Below are 19,150 nucleotides of genomic sequence, written 5' to 3' on the forward strand. Positions count from 1 at the left end.
GACCCAACCCCCACCCATGGCTGTCTTCACCGCTGCCCTTTTTGGAGTCACTTTTAAGCTGCAAGCAACGCATGGCAACGGTTCCGGGTAATGAAACATAAGACTTTGCTGGATGAGGCTTCGAATAAGACACCCTGTGGGTAGGTGTTCTCCACTTTTCTGTCCCTCCAGCCTGATGGTGAACCCGCCACGCAGAGGTGCAACAGCTACTCTCAGTGCCAGGAAGACTCAGCTAGACAACTCAAGAGGGCGGAGCCAGAAGGAGCTAGGGATGAGCGTGCCCCGGCTGGCAGTCGGCCATCTCTGGAGACATTTTTTTAAAAGAATTGATTTACTTATTTGGCTGTGACGGGTCTTTCTCATTGTGGCACACGGGCTTTCCGATTGTGTTGCATGGGTTCCAGAGTGTGTGAGCCTAGCTGTCTTGCAGCACGTGGGATCTTAGTTCCCCGACCAGGGATCGAACCCACGTGTGCTGCTCTGCAAGGCAGACTCTTAACAGGGAAATCCCTGGAGACATTTTTGACTATTGCCCTCGGGGGTGGTGCACCCGCACCTCCTGGGTAGGGAACCAGGGGCTGCTGCTCAACATCTTACACTGCTTACACCATGAAGAACTATCCAGGCCCGAATACCAACGGTCACGGTGGTGACAATCTGTTCCCGGGGAAAGCCTGATGGAGCTGTTGAGTGAGTCCTGTATTGCCTGCCTTAGGAGTTCATCAAATGGGACCAAAAAAAGCCAATCGTTTAAGCACCTGTGTTGGGCTATCTGTAATGTGTGGCCGAGTGAATCTCAAGTTCCTAGAGCAGAGGAAACTCTTGGATGGAAGCCCATCCCGGGGTAATCTCCAGACGACACTTCTTTAGATGACTTTTCTGGGCACTTTCCATGGTTGTATGGGACATCCCGACTTATCTTTGAAGCAGAGAGAAGACAACCATTCAGTCGCTTCTTTCGCTAGAAGATGCCAACACCAACGGTCCCCTCCACCCACGTCGCCAGTAGGATCGGCTGGGTCCAAGATCACAGGCCTAAACGAGAGATTAGGAGTCATTAGAGACATGGTTTTTCAGAACTGGTGGCCTCAGAATTAGGGGCCTATTCTCTTTTCCATGATAAAACAATGTGTCTTTCTAGTTTAGATATCAGTCATTCCAATGTACTGAAACATGTACTGAAAGGATTTCCTAGAATTAAATCATATTTGTCAGAAAAGTTTAGAAAGCTATTTGTTATTATGCACAAGAAGGCATGATATAAACATCTCCCCATCCTGGTGCAACTGAAATATGATTTATCATTTAATCAACTCTATTTCCCAGGTGGCTCAGTGATTAAAGAAAGAACCTGTCTGCCAACACAGGAGATGCAAGTTTGATCCTTGGGTTGGGAAGATCCCCTGGAGGAGGAAATGGCAACCTACTCCAGTATTCTTGCCTGAGAAATCTCATGGACAGAGGAGCCTGGTGGGCTAGAGCCTCATGGGGCTGCGAAGGGTCGGACGTGACTGAGTGACCGGGCGCACACTGTCAAGCTGGTCACACCATAGCTGGCAAGCCACAGTATCTTTCTCTTTTTCTCCCCCTCCTTCCTCCATTCTTTCTCAATGTTCCTTTCTTTTCTCTTGCTTCCCTTGTTTTGGTTCCCTGCTGCTGGCGCTGAGTGGATGCATGAAGATTCCTTCCTATTCTTGAGGATAACCGATTTGTAGGATGGAGATGGGAACCCGATCTAAAAAATAACCTGCAGGATCCTTCAGCAGTGAAGTGCTTCCAAAAGCACTATTTCTCAGGGACACTCTTCCGACTCCCACACCTTTTAGACCTGCTAACGGATCCCTGCTTTTCCTTCTGACCTAGAAAGATGAAAGCAACTCAGGACCTGGTACCCTGGTCCTTCCCTCTCTGTTCCTCCTGGATGACATTTCCCCTGCCTCCCTGGAGACCGTGGGAGGTTCTGACGGTCAGCACAGTTCCCTTCTCAGTTTCATATGAGGAATAATGAATCTGGGCCCCTGGGAGGTGAATTCTGGTCACCAAAACAGTGTTGGAGGGAATAAGGTTAAGAAACAGAGGGGTTTGGGGCACCTGGTTCTCTGGATCTGGGTCAGGAGGAAGTTCCTCAGAATTTCATCATCAAAACTGTAGTTGACCGTCCAGAAGACACAGAGATGCTGATATTGTATGACCAACTCCAGGACCATCCGGAAACCTTCAGCTGTGTCAAAATCCTGTGCCCCTCTCCCCTTCTCCCAGGCGTAGATGGTGAGCAGCTCCAAGGCGTACTTAGGGGGCAGAGACCCCTTTTGCTTCAACTTGCTTTCACACTGAGGGAAGAGTGGAAACATCAGACGATCCCGGTTAAAGCAGGGAGGTGACACGCACGTAGCAAGAAGGTGCACCGAAGGATGCTGTGGCCACAGCAGAACAACCGAGTCACGAGACTCAGCCCTGGGGGGACCGGTCTGCTGGGGCCTGAGAAGGGCCACTCTGCAGCTCAAAGGCAGCTGTGCAGGCTTCTTTGTTGAACTCTGCCTGTATGTGCCTTCCCAGAGTTATAACACAGTCTTGTCGTGGATTTCGGTGGCTCGGACGGTAGAGAATCTGCCTGCAATGAGGGAGACCCGAGTTCCATCTCTGGGTTGGAAAGATCCCCTCTAGGAGGGCATGGCAACCCACTCCAGTATTCTTGCCTGGGGAATGCCATGGACAGAGGAGCCTGGCGGGCTACAGTCTGTGGGGCCGCAGAGTCAGACACAACTTAGCCACTAACACTTTCACCACTTCCAAAAGCCCCAGTCTGTGCTAATTATGTGGCCAGACATTCCACCTGCATCATTCATTCCTGATCCTCCAATGTCCCTACCCAGCAGGCAGAGGTCACCACGATGAAGTGAAGTGACTTGCCCAAGGTCACCCAGGAGCCCTGAGTCCTCTGAGCTCCCTGGGGCTCAGCATAGACACAGATTCAGTCTTTTCCAGCTTCAGGAATCTGGACACAGAAAGGGAACATCTCCTGAAAGAGCAGCTATTGTGTGGGGCTCAGAAAGTGCCCCCTGAACCGATGGAAGTGAAGGGAGGTAAACCAGTATAGGAAATGCAGCCCCTGGTGCCACCTGTCACTCCAACCTGCCTTCCAAGAGTAGCGTCTGTGTGTGTTATGGGCACTCATCAGTAGGTAAGCCATGCTGGCGACTTGCAGGCATGCACATCCCGACTTCATCCTCCCTTCGGCTCCAGAATTCTTTGGGTGCCAGAGCAGAGGCAGAATAAGCCACATGCAGCAGCTTTGGGGGTATGAGGGGCTTGCATGTGACCCGACTCAATGGGGTCAGGGATGTGAATGCCACTAACACACGCAGGTTAAGAGCGGGAAGATTTCTTAATGTGATTCCGTCCCCACCCAGCATGGGCAAGTGTGAGCACCAGGTAAGTGCTGGTTTCGTGGTCACAGAGTACTGATAAAAATAAAGACCAGGACAGTCCGGTGGCTAAGAACCTGCCTGCCAGTGCAGAGGACTCGCATTCAATCCCCGGTCTGGGAAGACCTCACATGCAGCGGGGCAACTGAGCCCCAAGTGGTACTGAAGCCTGCATGCCTAGGGCTTGTGCTCCAGCACAAGAGAAGCCAACACGGTGAGAAGCCCGTGCACTGCACCAGACAGTAGCCCCCACCTGCCGTAACTAGAGAAAAGCCCAGGCCTCAACCAAGACCCGGTAAAGCCAAAAATAAGTAGAAGCATTTTTAAAAATACAATAAATAGAGAATTTAAAATAGTAATAATGAGGTGGCTCTAGGAAAAGAGCCGTCATACCCCTTTGTACCAGTGCTTCACCAGGCGGATTAAATCCTTCAGTTTGGGGGGCAGGGAGCGAACAAAATTGCGCTGTAGCTTCGTGAAACATGCAGAAAACTCCCCCCCCCCAGGAAAACATCAGAAGGTTTGTACAGATAGATGAGTTCAGCATAGGTCCTGGGGCTGGGTGTGGAGCCAGAGCCTAGCATGGGCGAGAAATTTACATTATGCTACAGTCTCTCTAGACAGTAACTAGACAGTAACAGATCTCAAAACACTGTTATTATAATTTAATCCTGGGAAATTACTTTAACTCTATTAGTGTATGTAAACTACTGATGCCTAATATCTGCCGAGTAGTGAGTTATTAAAAATTATATGGTTTATATGACTATAGATGGCATTATTAAAGGGTTATCTAGATCTGCACTGTCCTACAGGGTAGTCATCAGCCAGGATGGCTATTTGCATTCAAACTCATTAAAGGAAAATTGAAAAAATTTAGTTCCTCAGTAGCACTAGCCATATTTCAAGCTCTCCATAGGACATTTTTGTTATTGCAGAAAGGCTTTCTGGACAGTGCTAACCTGAACTTTGGAAACTCTGGCCCCCAGATGACATCTGGCCCCTTTCTTGTTTTTATAAATAAAGCTTTATTGGAACACAGTCATGCTCACTTATTAATGTATTGCCTATGACTGCTTTCAAGCTACAAAGGCAGAGTTGAGTAGTTGTGATGGATACACTATGGTCCTTAAAGCTGAAAATATTTGCTCTCTTATCTTTTATAGGGCTTCCCTGGTGGCTCAGATGGTAAGGAACCTGCCTGCAATGCAGGAGACCCAGGCTTGAAAAAGTTAGCTGACCCCCAATCTACCTACTGTCATTTCCTCTCTAAAGACACGAAGAACCATTCAGAAGGAAAGGACCAGAGTCTTCTCGATTTTGATTTGGAAAATGCCTGACACACCCTTGGTTTCTTTTAATACATCATTGTGTATCTGTCACTTACAAATGGAATTTCCAAAGGAAATTTTTTGCCTGTGATTGAAAGTGAACACCCAGATTTCCTGTTTTTGCCTCAGAATTTCTCCCAAAGTCTATTTTTAAAATTTCCTTCCCTAATACTTGAGGCATTTTATCTGTAAATGTGTACTGAATTCCTGTGATCTGAGAAGACAATGGCACCCCACTCCAGTACTCTTGCCTGGAAAATCCCATGGATGGAGGACCGTTGTGCTGCAGTCCCTGAGGTCGCTGCAAGTCAGACACGACTGAGCAGCTTTGCTTTCACTTTTCACTTGCATCATTTGAGAAGGAAATGGCAACCCACTCCAGTGTTCTTGCCTGGAGAATCCCAGGGACAGGGGAACCTGGTGGGCTGCTGTCTATGGGGTCTCGTAGAGTCGGACACGACTGAAGTGACTTAGCAGCAGCAGCAGCAGCAAGTGATACCCTGGGAATATACGATGCAGGTTCTGGCTGTTGCTGTTGTTGAGTCACTAAGTCGTGTCAGACTCTGCGGCCCCATGGACTGCAGCCTTCCAGGCTCCTCTGTCCATGGGATTCTCCAGGCAAGAGTACTGGAGTGGGTTGCCATTTCCTCCTCCAGGGGATCTTCCCAACCCAGGGATCGAACCTGTATCTCCTGCATTGGCAGGCAGATTCTTTACCACTGAACCACCAGGGAAGCTCTCTGGCTTTCGTCAGGATACCTGAATGAGGATAAAAATGCACACAGGTGTAAGATGGTGGTGTCCTTATGTCACCTGTTGGGGCACTGGACCCAAGACTGATTAGTGAGTCATGTGACTTTCCCTCTACCCCGCCCCTGCCTCCATCACACCAGAATCCTTCTTCCTTCTTCCATCACGCCAGAAGCCTCTTCCAGAGGCTCAAATCTCGGGAGTCTCACCAGGGCATTAAATGTAGGCAGCACATCAAAGTCAACACTTTCATTGAGGACTTTGGATTTCAGAGTGAAGCTCAGCACCCAGGGAGGCTTCCATTTTGAAATCTCAAACTTCACTTCAAAATCTTTCTGCTGCTGACAGGCTTCCAGCTGCTCATGGATTTCCTTGATGATGTTGCAGCTCTCGTTTTTTGGGGAGGTGTAGCTTTTCAGCGAGGCTGCGAACACTACGAGGCTGGCATCAGAGCCAGTCTTCAGAGCCGTGCCTTTCGCAGTCGACCCCCCCTAGGGAAGAAAGGCAAATCGAGATGCAGTGTTTTCTAGAGCTCGCCCCTCACCCCTGTGGGCTGGCTCCTGTTGGGTTAATTGATGAGGTTGCCAGGGGTAGCCCCAAGTTTGTGTCTCCAATTAGGGCTGAGTCCTAAGCAGAGTGTTTCATTTTCCCAAGAAATAGAATCCTCTGATTCCAAAGGTGGTTTGTCCCACATTTTCTGATGTGTGAATTTACCCACAAACAATGGATGGGTTAGTTTTAAATGACCTCCTTCTCAAGTCAACATCCTAAATACTTCTGGTAAAGACTGCATAGCTTTACAGACTCACAGACACAGAGAACAGACTAGTGGTTATGGTGGGGGAAGGGCGGGGAGCAGGGCCAATAGAGGTGGGGTGTAAGAGGTGTAAACTATTAGGGATGAAATAAGCTGCAGTGACATACTGTACACCATGGGGAATAAAGCCACTATTTTATAATAACTGTAAATGCAGGGTGCTCAGTCACTCAGTCCTGTCTGCCTCTTTGCGACCCCATGGACTGTAGCCCGCCAGGCTCCTCTGTCTATGGAATTCTCCAGGCAAGAATATTGGAGTGGGTTGTCGTCTTCTCCTCCAGGAGATCTTCCCAACCCAGGGATCGAACATATATCTCCTGGGTTGCAGGTGGATTCTTTACCATTGAGCCACCATTTAAATTACATTCTCTTACAAAATTGTGAATCACTGTATCATACACCTTGTGTGTGTGCCCACTCAGCTGTGTCTGACTCTTTGCGACCCCATGGACTATAGCCCACCAGGCTCCTCTATCCGTGGGATTCTCCAGACAAGAATAATGGAGTATTGCCATCTCCTCCTCCAGGGGATCTTCCCGGACACAGGGATCAAACCTGAGTCTCTCGCCTCTCTTGCACTCGCGGGTGGATTCTCTACCACTGTGTCACCAGGGAAGCCCAACTTACTTTATAGCTTACTGTACCTTATATGATATTGTACAGCAACTATACTGGAAACCGATCACTTTAAAAAGAGACCATAGTGAGAAAAAAATATCCTCAACTAATAGTAAACATCTAAAATTTTCCCACTGCAAGTGATACAGTACAAGCCAAGGATGGGCAAGGAGGGCCAAGCAGCGATCCTTCACCTCTGTGTCAGCCTTGGAGGTTAACGCAGAATCGGAAGTCTGTCGTGAACGGGAACGCCCTGGTGGTCCAGCGGTTAGAACTCAGTGCTCTCAATGCCGTGGGTTCGATATCTGGTGGGGGAATAAAGACCCTGGGAGACACACAACGTGCCCCGCCCCAGGGCCTATCACGGGTGACTTAAGCAGTGCCTCAGCACCCCCCGCTGAGTACCAGGATCCCAGGCGCTGCTCTCCCCAGCTTCCCTCCTGCATTCTTTGCCGCACATTTCTGGTGGTCACAACTCTTGCCGAGATCCAGGGACTGCTTAATTCCCCGCCAAGAACAAAGAAAAAGGCCAGGGCTCACCTGGATAACTTGAATCTTTGTAGTTGAATGTCGAAAGCAATTTTCTTCAAGGAATGAACAGATGATTTTAAGAGCTTTCTTGATCTGGTCTTGGAAAGTCTGGTTGGGCTGGAGAAAGTCCTTGATGAACTTATCTGGCAGATGGCCTGGGGTTATGCAGAGGGGCGCAGGCTGTGGAAGGAGCCAGCTGTGAGATGCCCCCTGCCAGCCACCACCCCCCAGCCCGCGTCCTCCCCTGCCTTCTCTGTTCCACCGACCCCTCCCTCCTGCTCTCCAGCCCTCCTGCTGGTACCTTTGTCATCTGAGTTCTCACATCACATACCCTAAGAGCGTGCCTGAGAGTTCCAGGTGGTACCCAAGATCCGCCTGAAACAAAAGCTCCCCTCCTTGCTCCTCCTTACCCCCTAGGAGGGATCTGGCTTCTTCTCCCAAATGGTTTGTGATGCCCTGGGCTCTGAATCACTCTCTCGTTTCCACTTTCTGTTCTGGCTTCATCTGCCAATTGCCAGTACCTCCTATGAATTGCTTCTCCTACTGCCATATGCCTTCCTTATTTTCCCATTGGTTGTGGGTATTGTTGACTCCTGACGATCAAACTCATTCCTTTTGTCAAGGTTCTATCAGCCTCTGTTAAACACCCTGTGCCCAGGTGGACTGGGTTTCCAGGTGCTGCTGTAACAAACCACGGTTCTGGAGACTGAACGCCTGAAATCAAAGCACGGGCGGGGCCGGGCTCTCTCCCAAGACTCCGGGGAGAATCCGTCCTCGCATCTTCCAGCTTCTGGCAGTCCTGCAGTCTTCCTTGTCTCGTGGCGGCATCACGCCTACCCCTGCCTCTGTTATCACGTGACCTCGTCCCCTCTATGTCTGTCCCTGAGTGCCTTCTTATAAGACCCAACCATTGAATTCACAGCCCACGCTGATCCAGGGTGACCCTTTAACTGATGATACCTGCAAAGACCCTGCTTCCAAAGAAGGTCACACGCTGAGGATCTGGGGGGACGTGAATTTTCCGGGACACTATTCGACCCTTCACAGCAGGGGATGTTGTTCCCTCTAAGTGTGTTGAAGAGAGGGATGTCCTGGGGTCAGAGGGGCTGTGCGCTCATTCTGAAGGGGGCAGTTCCCTGCTCTCGAATCAAATGGGGTCCTGGAGAGTGGCACCTGCTCATTCCCTCGCACCTGCAGTCGCTTCTGGAAGGAAACCATATTCTGATGGGTAAAGGGGTCTGACACCCGCCCAGAAGTGCGGTTCTCTCCTCTTCAGTAGAAAACGTCAGATGGCATGTGCCCTGTGGACCACAGCTCAAGACAGCTCACCCGAGCCTCTTCTCTTTGCTGTTTTGCTCAGGCCTCAGTCTGCAGAGGCAGTTTGCTTCTTGCTCCGGGTGAGGGGCGGGGGGAAACAGCGATTCGCCTCCCCAAAGTCAGTGTCCTGCTCTATGACGCTGCCTACCTTATGCGAAGATGGGACCTTGCAGGTATGGTCAGACATGTGCGGATCGACGTGCTTCTCCTTTGAGGGACGGGAGAGGGGAAGTCAATGCATCTGGCCGCGTCATTAGTTCCCATCTCCAGCCTCCCTTCTCACTCTCACCCCCACCCCCACAGTGTGTGAAGGGAGCTCAGGGCCTGATCCAGCATCTGCTAGGGGGGCCACCACCCACGTCTCCTGGGCTCTGCTCCATTTCACCTGTCTCCACCTTCTCACCTGCTCCTCTCTTGCAGAAACTAACCTCTCGTTTGCAGATGCCCCCGTTCCTTTGTTCAAATTTACACTTCACCATCATTTTAATGGAAGGGAAGGCCCCTAAGGGTGTTGTGTACAGACTGAACTGCGTCCTCCTAAAAACTGCACTGAAGTCCCGACCTCTGGGCTCTATTCATGTGACCTTATTTGGAAACAGAGTCTTTGCAAAGAGGTAATCAAGTTAAGGGGCCGCCCCTGGTCGTTCAGTGGTGAAGAATCCACCTGCTAATGCAGGAGGTGCTGGCTTGATCCTTGGGTGAGGACGATCCTCTGGAGCCGGAAACAGCAACCCACTCCAGTATTCTTGCCCAGGAAATCCTGTGGACAGAGGAGCCTGGGGGGGCTAGTCCATGGGACACAAAAGAGTCGGATGGTGAGCAAACAGTGAAAAGAATCGAGCTGAGATGAGGTCGTTCCTGTAGGCCCCTTATTCTGTATGACTGGGGTCCTTATAAGAAGAGCAGAGAGACGCAGAGACAGACAAGCATGGAGGGAAGATGCTGTGAAGACACGAGAGAGGGTCACGCAACAATGGAGGCGGGGACTGGGGTGACGCTGCCACACGCCAAGGATTTCTTGCAACCATCAGAGGCTGGAAGAGGCATGGAGGCACTCTCGCTTGGAGCCTTCAGAGGGAGCACGGTCCTGCTGATGCCTTGATCTTGGGCTTCTAGCCCCAGAACTGAGACGGAATACATTCCTGTTGCTGTAAGCCACCAGTGTGTGGCACTTTGTCACAGCAGCTCTGGGCAACCAACTTAGGGTGATCTTCGATAGACTGTAGTCCAAGTGTCAGGCGGGCCCTGTCTGCAGCAGCACACCAGCTGTGCTGGAAAGTCCTCTCACCAGAACATTCCAAGATGGTCCAGGTGACTCATTTCCCTGAGAGAATGCAACGAGTTTTCAGTTTCTTGTTTTAGCAGTAGTCAGCAGGTGTTATCCGTGCTCACATTTCCTGAGTCACCTGGTACCTTGTCCCAGCATGAGTGGGGCAGGGTGGGTTGTGGCTCAGATTGGCTCTGAGTCTGGGCAGAGGAGCAGAGAGGAAATGCTCGACAGGTTTGCATGGGTAAGGCCAACAGGTGAGCTGCTGGCTGTGTCTAGGAACCAGCCAACCCTGGGAGGGCAGTCTCTCCAGGATCAGCAGGGTCCAGATGTCAAAGCATCTGAGAACACAAATATAGAAAGGATAAACACAGAAGCCCCGGCCAAGGAGCAGGATGAGGGCTGCGATGGGGTGGGGAGAGGGTGAGATGGTAGCTTCGTCTAGAAGCCACCTCGGAGGCAGTGACATTGACTGAGAAGAGGTGACGGCTGAGGATGACCAGGATGGTACCACGGGTCATCATCACAGCTAGCATTTGCTTAAGAGCCCACACCTACCTTGAGGGTGGTGGCAGAGGTGCTTGTGTGGGTCTGGGTCACTCTAAGGAGCAGATGCCAGTGTGAGATTAAATGTGGGAGATTGTTTGGGGAAACAGCCAGGTGAGAGACAATGATCAGGGATCTTATAGAAGCTGCGCAAGCTGACAACCCTGATCTCATCTGACTCTGGGTGAAGGCAAGAAGGAAGGACAGTTGGCTCTGCAGTCAAGACAGAGTCCAGCAAGTTCGTGGAGAGTCCTCTCGCCAATGTCCCATGTCGGAGCTTCCCCTGACTCTCAGGAATGGGGCTGCCTGAGTGTCTCTGGCACCCGTGGTCATTGTCTGGGAGCTGCAGGTAGGCAGCGTGGCTTTGGTGTCAACGTGGAGATGGATCACGGAGGGCAGTAGCTGGTATGCTCAGCCGAGTATGTTCCCTCCACTGAGGCTCTGCTAGATTCCTTGTCATGGTCCCCAAATGAGAGTGAAAAGTGAAAGTGAAGTCGCTCAGTCGTGTTCGACTCCTTGCGACCCCGTGGACTGTAGCCCTCCAGGCTCCTCCCTCCATGGGATTCTCCAGGCAAGAATACTGGAGTGGGTTGCCATTTCCTTCTCCAGGGGATCTTCCTGACCCAGGGATCAAAACCAGGTCTCCTGCAATCCAGGCAGACACTTTAACCTCTGAGCCACCATGGAAGCCCGTAATGGGCTTCCAAATGGGAACAGAAAAATCCAGTGTATAAAGACACATTGAGAGCAGCGACAAAGAGCAGGAGCTTCACAGCAAGAAGGACCAGGGTTCAACTTCACACTCTCGTCTCTCACTCACCAGGGGACTCTGAGTGAGTGGCCATGTCTCAATGTATTATTATGAGAATCAGAGTAAAACCCATGTCACGGGGGTGCTGGAGGCCTCAAAGGAGGAACAGCAATATGGAGAAGCCAAAGGCTGTCTTCCAGCCACTTAGGTGACCAGTGACTCAGGTGGTAAGAACATCTTGATCTTTTGTGTGTCCTTATGGGAGGTTTTCTGGAATGAACTTTGGTCAATGACACTTTGGTTTGGGTACCAAGGCAGGGTGACAATGTAAGTTGGTAAGCCTGCTGTCTAACCAAGGGATTCATTCTGGGGCAGACACAGGTGTAATTCTACATTTTCTAGTAACCACAGTGAAAGAATACAGAGACCGAGATGAAATTCCATTTGACCAAGTAGCATTTCTAGAAGTTGTTATCTCAACACGCCATCAGTATCAGGTCACATGAAGAAATCAGGAGTTCTCACCGGCACATTCCAGGTGCTCACTGGCGTCCCATCCAAGTTCTTACAGCACGAATACTTGAGCCAGACTGTGACCTCCTGTGCCAGCAGCTGCCACCTCTGTGACTCTCCACCAGCCACATTTCCAGTTGGGTCAGCCGGGTCAAGAATCACAGGCCTGGAAACAACAGTCAGAGAGGACAGGTGAGTACATGGGCTGTGTCTGGGGTGTTCAGAGCTCCCAGCAGGGCAAAATACCAGCCTGGGTAGACTGTTTCTGGGGGCAGCTGGAGGGCCCCATGGACACCTCTCTCTGGCTTGTGACCTGGGTGCCCTGCCCCACAGTGGGTATTGAACACGAGGTGAAGGAGGCTTGCATTTGGGCCTGGAGAGACCTGGTTTCAATCTCACCTCTGCTCTTGAGTAGTGCTGTCTCTTTGGACAGGTCACCTGAATCTCTAGTCCTCAGTATCCTCATCTGTGAAATGGGCAGATTTGAAAATCCCTACCTCAAAGGTTGTTGTATGAGGATCTAGAGAAGTACTTGACATGCTCCCAACCGTAACTGAAACATAATAAGGGGTCTATACATGACAGGTTTAATATTCAAGATTCCATGATTCTATCAGTGTTTTTGTCTTACAGCAAGCTCTTACTTCCTGGAAGCAATTTTTATCATTGCTGCAGCTATTGTTATGTCAGTAAAATTTCAGTTATTTCACTCATTTTCTGTAAAGGTTTGAGCAAGCTCTTCTTTCACCAAACCTCAGTTAATCTGTGGAATGGTTAGCACAGTGCCAGCCTCATAGGGTTGCAGGTTATTATTTAAATTGCATGGTAAGAGTAGAGCACTCAGCATGTTTGACAATAGCTGATGATCAATAAATGTGGAACCCTTTCTCTTCCTAAATTTCCAGGGTTCCACAGCTGTAATCAGAGCTTCATTTATATGGGGATCTAAGCCATGTGAGGATAGAGTACCTGGGTTTTTCAAGTTGTCTCCTCAGGTATCGTCTAATAACATGGTTTTCAAAGTCATAATACTTTTTCCAGTAGATGCAGAGGTCCTGATGCTTCAGGACTAACTCCAAAACAGTCCGAAATCCTTCAGCTCTCCTGAATTTTGTTTTTGAGCCTTCCTGCTCCCAGGCATAGATAGTCAGCAACTCCAGAGCATACTGTGAGGGTAGTTTTTTCCCATGTCTCTTCTTACACTGAGAAGAGGAAAAAAATTAGAAACATGAATTTTTCAGCTTTTGTATGAAGACTTAATGAGTTAATGCCAATGCTTCTCAAACTATTCCAGAAACGTGAGGATCAAGAGATGATTTCAAACTCCTTTTATAGCAAAAACAGCACAAGAAAGAAAACAATAGGCCTGATGATCATAGATGGGAAAATCCTCCACAAAATACTAGCAAAGTAAATTCTCCAATATATTATAAGGTCATACGCTATGATCAAGTTAGATATATTCCAGGGATGCAAGGATGCTTCAGTATCACAGATCAATCAATTGATACAGTTGTATTAAGGAAATAAAGGATAAAAAGCATATGACCATTTGCCCAGACACAGAAAAAACATTTGAGAAAATTCAACAGCCATATGTGATACAGACTCTTTCCAACGTGGGTATGGAGAGAACATAACTCAGTACAAGCCTTATATGACCAGTGCACAGCTAATATCACACTCAGTGGTGAAGGCTCAAAGCTTTTACTTTAAGATCGGGAACAAGACATATATGCCCTCTCTCCCCACATTTATCCAATGTAGTATTAGAAGTCTGTCCATAGCAAGCAGGCAGGAAAAAGAAACAAAATACATCCAGAGTAAAAAGGAGGACGTTACACTATTGCTATTTGCAGATGACATGATATTATACATAGAAAACCCAAAAGACACCACCAAAAAACTTAAGACAATCAAAGACTGAATGCAGAAGTATTGTAGGATACAAAAACAATACATGGAAATCTGTTGTACTTCTATACGTGAATAACAGACTATTGGAATGAGACCTTTAAAAACAATCCTATTTATAATTGTATCAAAAAGAATTTTAAAAACTAGGAATAAATTTAACCATAGAGGTGAAAGACCCTGCAGTGTATAAGACTTTGATGAGAGAAACTGAAGATGACAAACCTAAGTGGAAAGAGAGTGACAACGGCTTTGAGGAATTGATGTTAAAATGTGCAAATTACCCAACAAACCATCAGCGCGTCGTCATGGCCGATGATTTAGTGTTGCTGGGCCGTGTTACTCTTCACAAGTGACAAAACGGGAAGCACAAGAGGTTACTTCATTTGCCCAAATTCAGACAGTCAGGAAGTGATCAAAAGAGTGTGGGTTGGGAGGAGGCGAGTAGGGGGTTAGCACTCATTAACTTATTGAATAATTACCCAGCAAGCACCTATTATGCGCCAGGCACTATTCTAGGTTCTGCGGCAACAGCAGTGAATAAAACATACAATATTATATTGTATATTTATACAATATATATAAATAAAATATACAAATCCCTTCCTTTGTGGCCATTTTTAGTGGGGAGATAGACAATAAACAAACTAATAAGCTCATGCAAAGGCCCTGAGGCTGGAGGAGAGTTTCCTCCTTGGAGAACTAATGAAGAGGAGAGACAGCCTGGGAGTGGGGGTGAGAGGGCAGAGAGAGGGGTTCAGGGAGCTTGAGGGCAGATCCTGTGAGTCTCCCAAGATTACGGTGGCGGGGAGGGTATGGGGGTCAGTGGAAGTGACCGAGATGGTAGCAATTGATGATAATGGGTTTATTTTAGATACAGGACCAAGCCATTTGCAGACTGGTTGGATGGGTGTGTGTGTGGGTACGTGTGTGAAAAAGATAAAGACCCATGGTTCTGCCCAGTGTAGCCGGAAGGATGGAGCTCTCGTTTCGTGATATGGGAAGACTAGGAAGAATGAGATGTCCACTGGCAGCCGTCCCAGGCCCTACCTTTTTTTCTCCCTAACTTTTCCCCCCTCCCTACAACCTCTACACCTCCACCTTCTTCCTTTCATCCTTTCTTTCTTGTTCCTGCCCTCTCCCCTCCTCCACGCCCTTCCCTCCTCTCCATTCGTCTCTGTCCGGCTCCCTCCTGCCTCCCGCATCCTTTCTGATTCCTCCCCTCCTCCTTCCTCTCCTCTTTCTTCTCCTCCCCTCCCCTCTCCCTGCTCCTTCCCTCCCTCCTCTCACCCCTCCTCCTCTCCCGGCCTCACTCTCTCCCTTCCCCTCCTCCTCCTCCTCCTCCTCGGCTCTCTGCCCAGATGGGACCGGCCATACCAGTTGGTACCAGTGCTTCACCAGGCGGATGAGGCTCTTCAGCTTGGTCGGACGCTCCTTCAGGAAGGCTCTCTGCAGCTCCGTGAAGCAGGGGAAGACCTCGCTCTCTCTCCTTAGTTTCTCGCACTCTTGGATGAGCTGGACGTAGATTTGAGGGTCAGGTTTGTAATCTTCAGTCACCTGACCTATGGAGGCGGCATACAGAACTTTAAGGCGTCAGCTCTTCTCTTCTCTAGACAACAAGCTCACTGGCCAAGGGGGGCAGTGGGGAGGTCAGCAGGCCCAGAGCCAGGAGGCCTGAGGTCCATCCCCGGTCCTCCCTTCTCCCGCCTCTACCGCCGTCACCCATCATCTGTCACCTGGACTCAGCAGAGGTGGCGGCACCCTCCTCCCTGGATCCTCCACAGCCCATATAGAGGCCTTTAAACCTGATCCTTCTACTTCTTGCTTCCCAGGACCTCTGGATAAAATCCCGAGTCCTCACAGTGGCCCACGCGGATGGTGAGACCTGTCTCCTCCTTCGTCTTCCCTCCTGCCTCAATCCCTTTGCTGCTGACTCCCCTGGTTGCTTCACTTCTTCAAATATGCCACCTTCATTCCTGTCTGTGCACTTGCTGTTTCCTCCTCTGCAACCCCCAGATCTTTGAGTGCTTGGCCTCGTCTCATCCCACATGCTTCAGGTCAGAGGTCACCTCCCTTGTCGCCCTGTCTGTGAAAGTGCTCTGACTCCCACCTCTCTCTTTTGGACCCCCATATTCAGGTTTTGTCAGAGTGAGTTATCATCTCATTCCTGGTGTTCACATGGTCAGGCTCCAGGAGAGAGGTTCCCTGTCTGTCTCATTTAGGCCATGGAATAGGCCTTGTGCCTCCAAGGTGCACAGTGGAAACTGAGGCTCAGAGATGTATTGCTCCCGGTCCCAGTGATCCTGCAGATTGTCTATAGACGCTAATGCTCAGCATAAGTTTGCTGAGGTTCCTCATGCTTTGAAAAATAGATGAAATTAACATTCTGAGCTTACATCAGATCTATGCTGCTTCATTTTGGGGGATGGGATTTATCTATTCTTGGGCTTCCCTGGTGGCTCAGATGGTAAAGAATCTGCCTGCAATGCAGGAGACCCAGGTTCGATCCCTGGGTGAGGAAGATCCCCTGGAGAAGGGAACGGCAATCCAGTCTAGTATCCTTGCCTGGAGAATCCCAAGGACAGAGGAGCCTGGTGGGCTACAGTCCATGGGGTCACAAAGAGTTGGACACAGCTGAGCGACTAAAAGTTTCACTTATCTATTAATATTTTATTGAAGTTAATTTATTTACAATATTGTGTTGGTTTCAGGTGTCCAGCTATGTGATTCAGTTATAAATAGATAAGATATACTATAAGATACTGAACATAGTTCCCTTTTGAAAGTGAAGTCACTCAGTTATGTTCAACTCTCTGTGACCCCATGGACTAGCCTACCAGGCAACTCCATCCATGGGATTTTCCGGGCAAGAATACTGGAGTGGGTTGCCATGCCCTTTTCCAATAGTTCCCTGTGCTACTCAGTAAATCCTTGTTGGTGATCTGTTTCATGTGTAACTTCCTCATTTTTAGTAAGGTAAGATTCACACACTTTGGCATAAGTAGAACTAGTAAGCCTGGCTATAAGAAACATCTTACCCGGAATTTCTACCAATTTGCTGTTTAATATTGTCATGGTGGCTGAGTATGACCCTAATTATCTTGCTCTGAGAGATACTAAGATCTCCTCCCCGTGTTGACGGGATGTTTTAAAAGGCTCTTGAACTGAGGGAGATTTCTGCTCAAAATCATGAAAAAAAAAAGAAAGAAAGAAAGAAAGAAAGAATCCCTGACCTAGGATAAAGACTGAAATACCTTGTGACTGGGAGTGCTTAGCCAGAGCATCAAAGGCAGGCAGGACATCAAACTTGACCCCCTGGCAGAACCAAGGGGACCTGAGCACGAAGCTGAGAGCACGTGACTTCCTCTTTCTCCGCTTCTGGACCTCAAACTCCACTTCAAACATTTTCTTTCTTTGACAGGCTTCCAACTGTCTCTGAATTTCCTTGATGAATCTTACTCAGTGCTTAAAGTTCTCCTGAAAACTTTTGAGATTGGTGAGGAAGACAACGAGGTCAGCATCTGAGAGGTCCTTGAGGGTCGTGCCTTTGCCTGAGGAGCCGCCCTAAAACAGGTGATGAGAATGAGAGCTGATATTTATCATTTGAGAAGAGCCTCCCTAAATAAAATGCTGAGAACAATCACTAACATTTTGAGTGCTAGCCACTGCTCTGAAGGCATCAGAGGCTATAACTCCTAGAATGCTCACAAGAACTCTGGGATCTAGCTACTGTTATTATCTGTTGTCATCTTCTGGATGGCGAAACAGATGCTGAGAGAGATCATGTTATCAGTCAAGTCACACAGCTAGTAGGTGACAGAGATGCAGTTCACACCCTGGTTGTCTTTTTCTAAAGTCTGTGTTCTTTACGTCTTGTAATTTATGACCTTATGTGATTAATACTATAAACTGGCCCATGGCTGACTTTACTTGATCTGCTGAAAATTCTGGATAAGGAAACTGAGGCACAGAGAGGTTAAGTGACTTGCCCAAGACCTCACAGCTAGCAGACGCTATCTCCTTTCAAAACCTATACTCTTAACCAGCTCATGACTCTGCAGAAATGGTGAGACCCCAGCCTGGTCAAAGATTAGTGGACTGTAGATACTGCCAGGATTCAGATTGCCTAGATTCGTGATCTAGGTGGTTTATACACTTCCCAGGGCATTTGTTTAAAACTTACAGTTGGATGCCCTCTTCCCAGAAGCTATTTTCACAAGTGTGGTTATAGTTTTGGCATGGATAAATCAGAAACCACCAGCCCTAGAGACCTCAACCTCTTGCTCTCTGTCTGTCTCTGTGGAAATGCTTGCTGACCAGCCCTGCTTCTCCCCAGCCAGGCAGTTCTAGACTCACCTTCACAACTTTGGACACCCGAACAGGGTGGGCGGCCTCTGGGAAGCACGTCTCCTTCGGGAAAGTTCAGATGATGTCAACGGCTTCATTGACCTGCCTTTGAAACTCCTTGTATGGCAGGAGGTGGTCTTTGATGAACACGTCCAGTTTGTTGGCTTGGGTTCTTCTGAGTTTCTTCATGATGCTCAAGCAGGAAGGGGCAGGAGAGCCACTGGAGGCAGGCAGAACTAGTAGCCAAAACCTGTTGGCTGCTGTCTTTTCTGCTGCCTGGGACTAGGCTGCCATGAGTTTCATTTCCTTGGAAAGGCGGAGCCTTGCCAGAATCTGGGCTATCATCTCTTTAGAAGGGAGGAGCCATACTCTTGTTCTTTGCATTGAAGAAATTAAGCGTCTCTTTGATCCTGACCTTTGTCTCTTGTTTTCTGAGACTTTTTGTTTTTAACCAGCCCCCTAGACAGCGGTCCCCAACCTTTTTGGCACCAGGGACTGGTTTCTTGGAAGAAGATATATGAATTCTTGCAAGGGGGTTCAGGCAGCAATGTGAGTGATGGGGAGCCCCAATGAAGCTTTGCTTGCTCGCCAGCCAATTGCTTCCTGTTGTGTGGCCTGGTTGGGACCCCTGCCTTAGAGCATTAGGCCTTTTTTGAGACTATTCTGAAAATGTTGCTTTTTAAACCCAGGTTAGTACCTAACTCAAGAGAAATTATAGGTAAAAACATTTTGGGAGATTTCCTCTGTCGTTTTTGGTTGCCTACCAAACTGTTTTTTTTTTTTTTTTTTTTTTTTACCAAACTGTTTTATAGTCTCCTGTGATCTTTACAGCACTACCTGCATATTTCAAAAAGAAAAATGCCAGGAAAATAAGAGAGTGTAAAGACCATCTAGGATCCCAAACCTCAAGAACTACATCTATAAGCATTCTGTGTAGATCTTTTCAGATATATATATATATATATATCCCCCCTCGCCCCAGCTTAACGGACAACCATGTGTCTCTTTTTCCTAAATGACGTT

At 48.6% G+C, this 19,150-nt stretch overlaps 1 protein-coding gene across 1 annotated transcript; it reads right to left on the minus strand.

Annotated features, from left to right (window-relative positions):
- Positions 1-866: 866 nt before the first annotated feature.
- LOC138093561 (2'-5'-oligoadenylate synthase 2-like) lies at positions 867-18,316 on the minus strand. Its single transcript, XM_068989620.1, is given in 13 exon segments — positions 867-1,035; positions 2,092-2,330; positions 3,819-3,929; positions 3,932-4,030; positions 5,716-5,997; positions 7,482-7,652; positions 10,078-10,113; positions 10,615-10,657; positions 11,856-12,032; positions 12,836-13,068; positions 15,158-15,342; positions 17,035-17,344; positions 18,137-18,316. Coding segments are annotated over 13 exon segments (2,235 nt in total).
- Positions 18,317-19,150: the final 834 nt, after the last annotated feature.

Source organism: Capricornis sumatraensis, chromosome 17 (assembly GCF_032405125.1).
Source record: "Capricornis sumatraensis isolate serow.1 chromosome 17, serow.2, whole genome shotgun sequence".
NCBI lineage: Eukaryota > Metazoa > Chordata > Mammalia > Artiodactyla > Bovidae > Capricornis > Capricornis sumatraensis.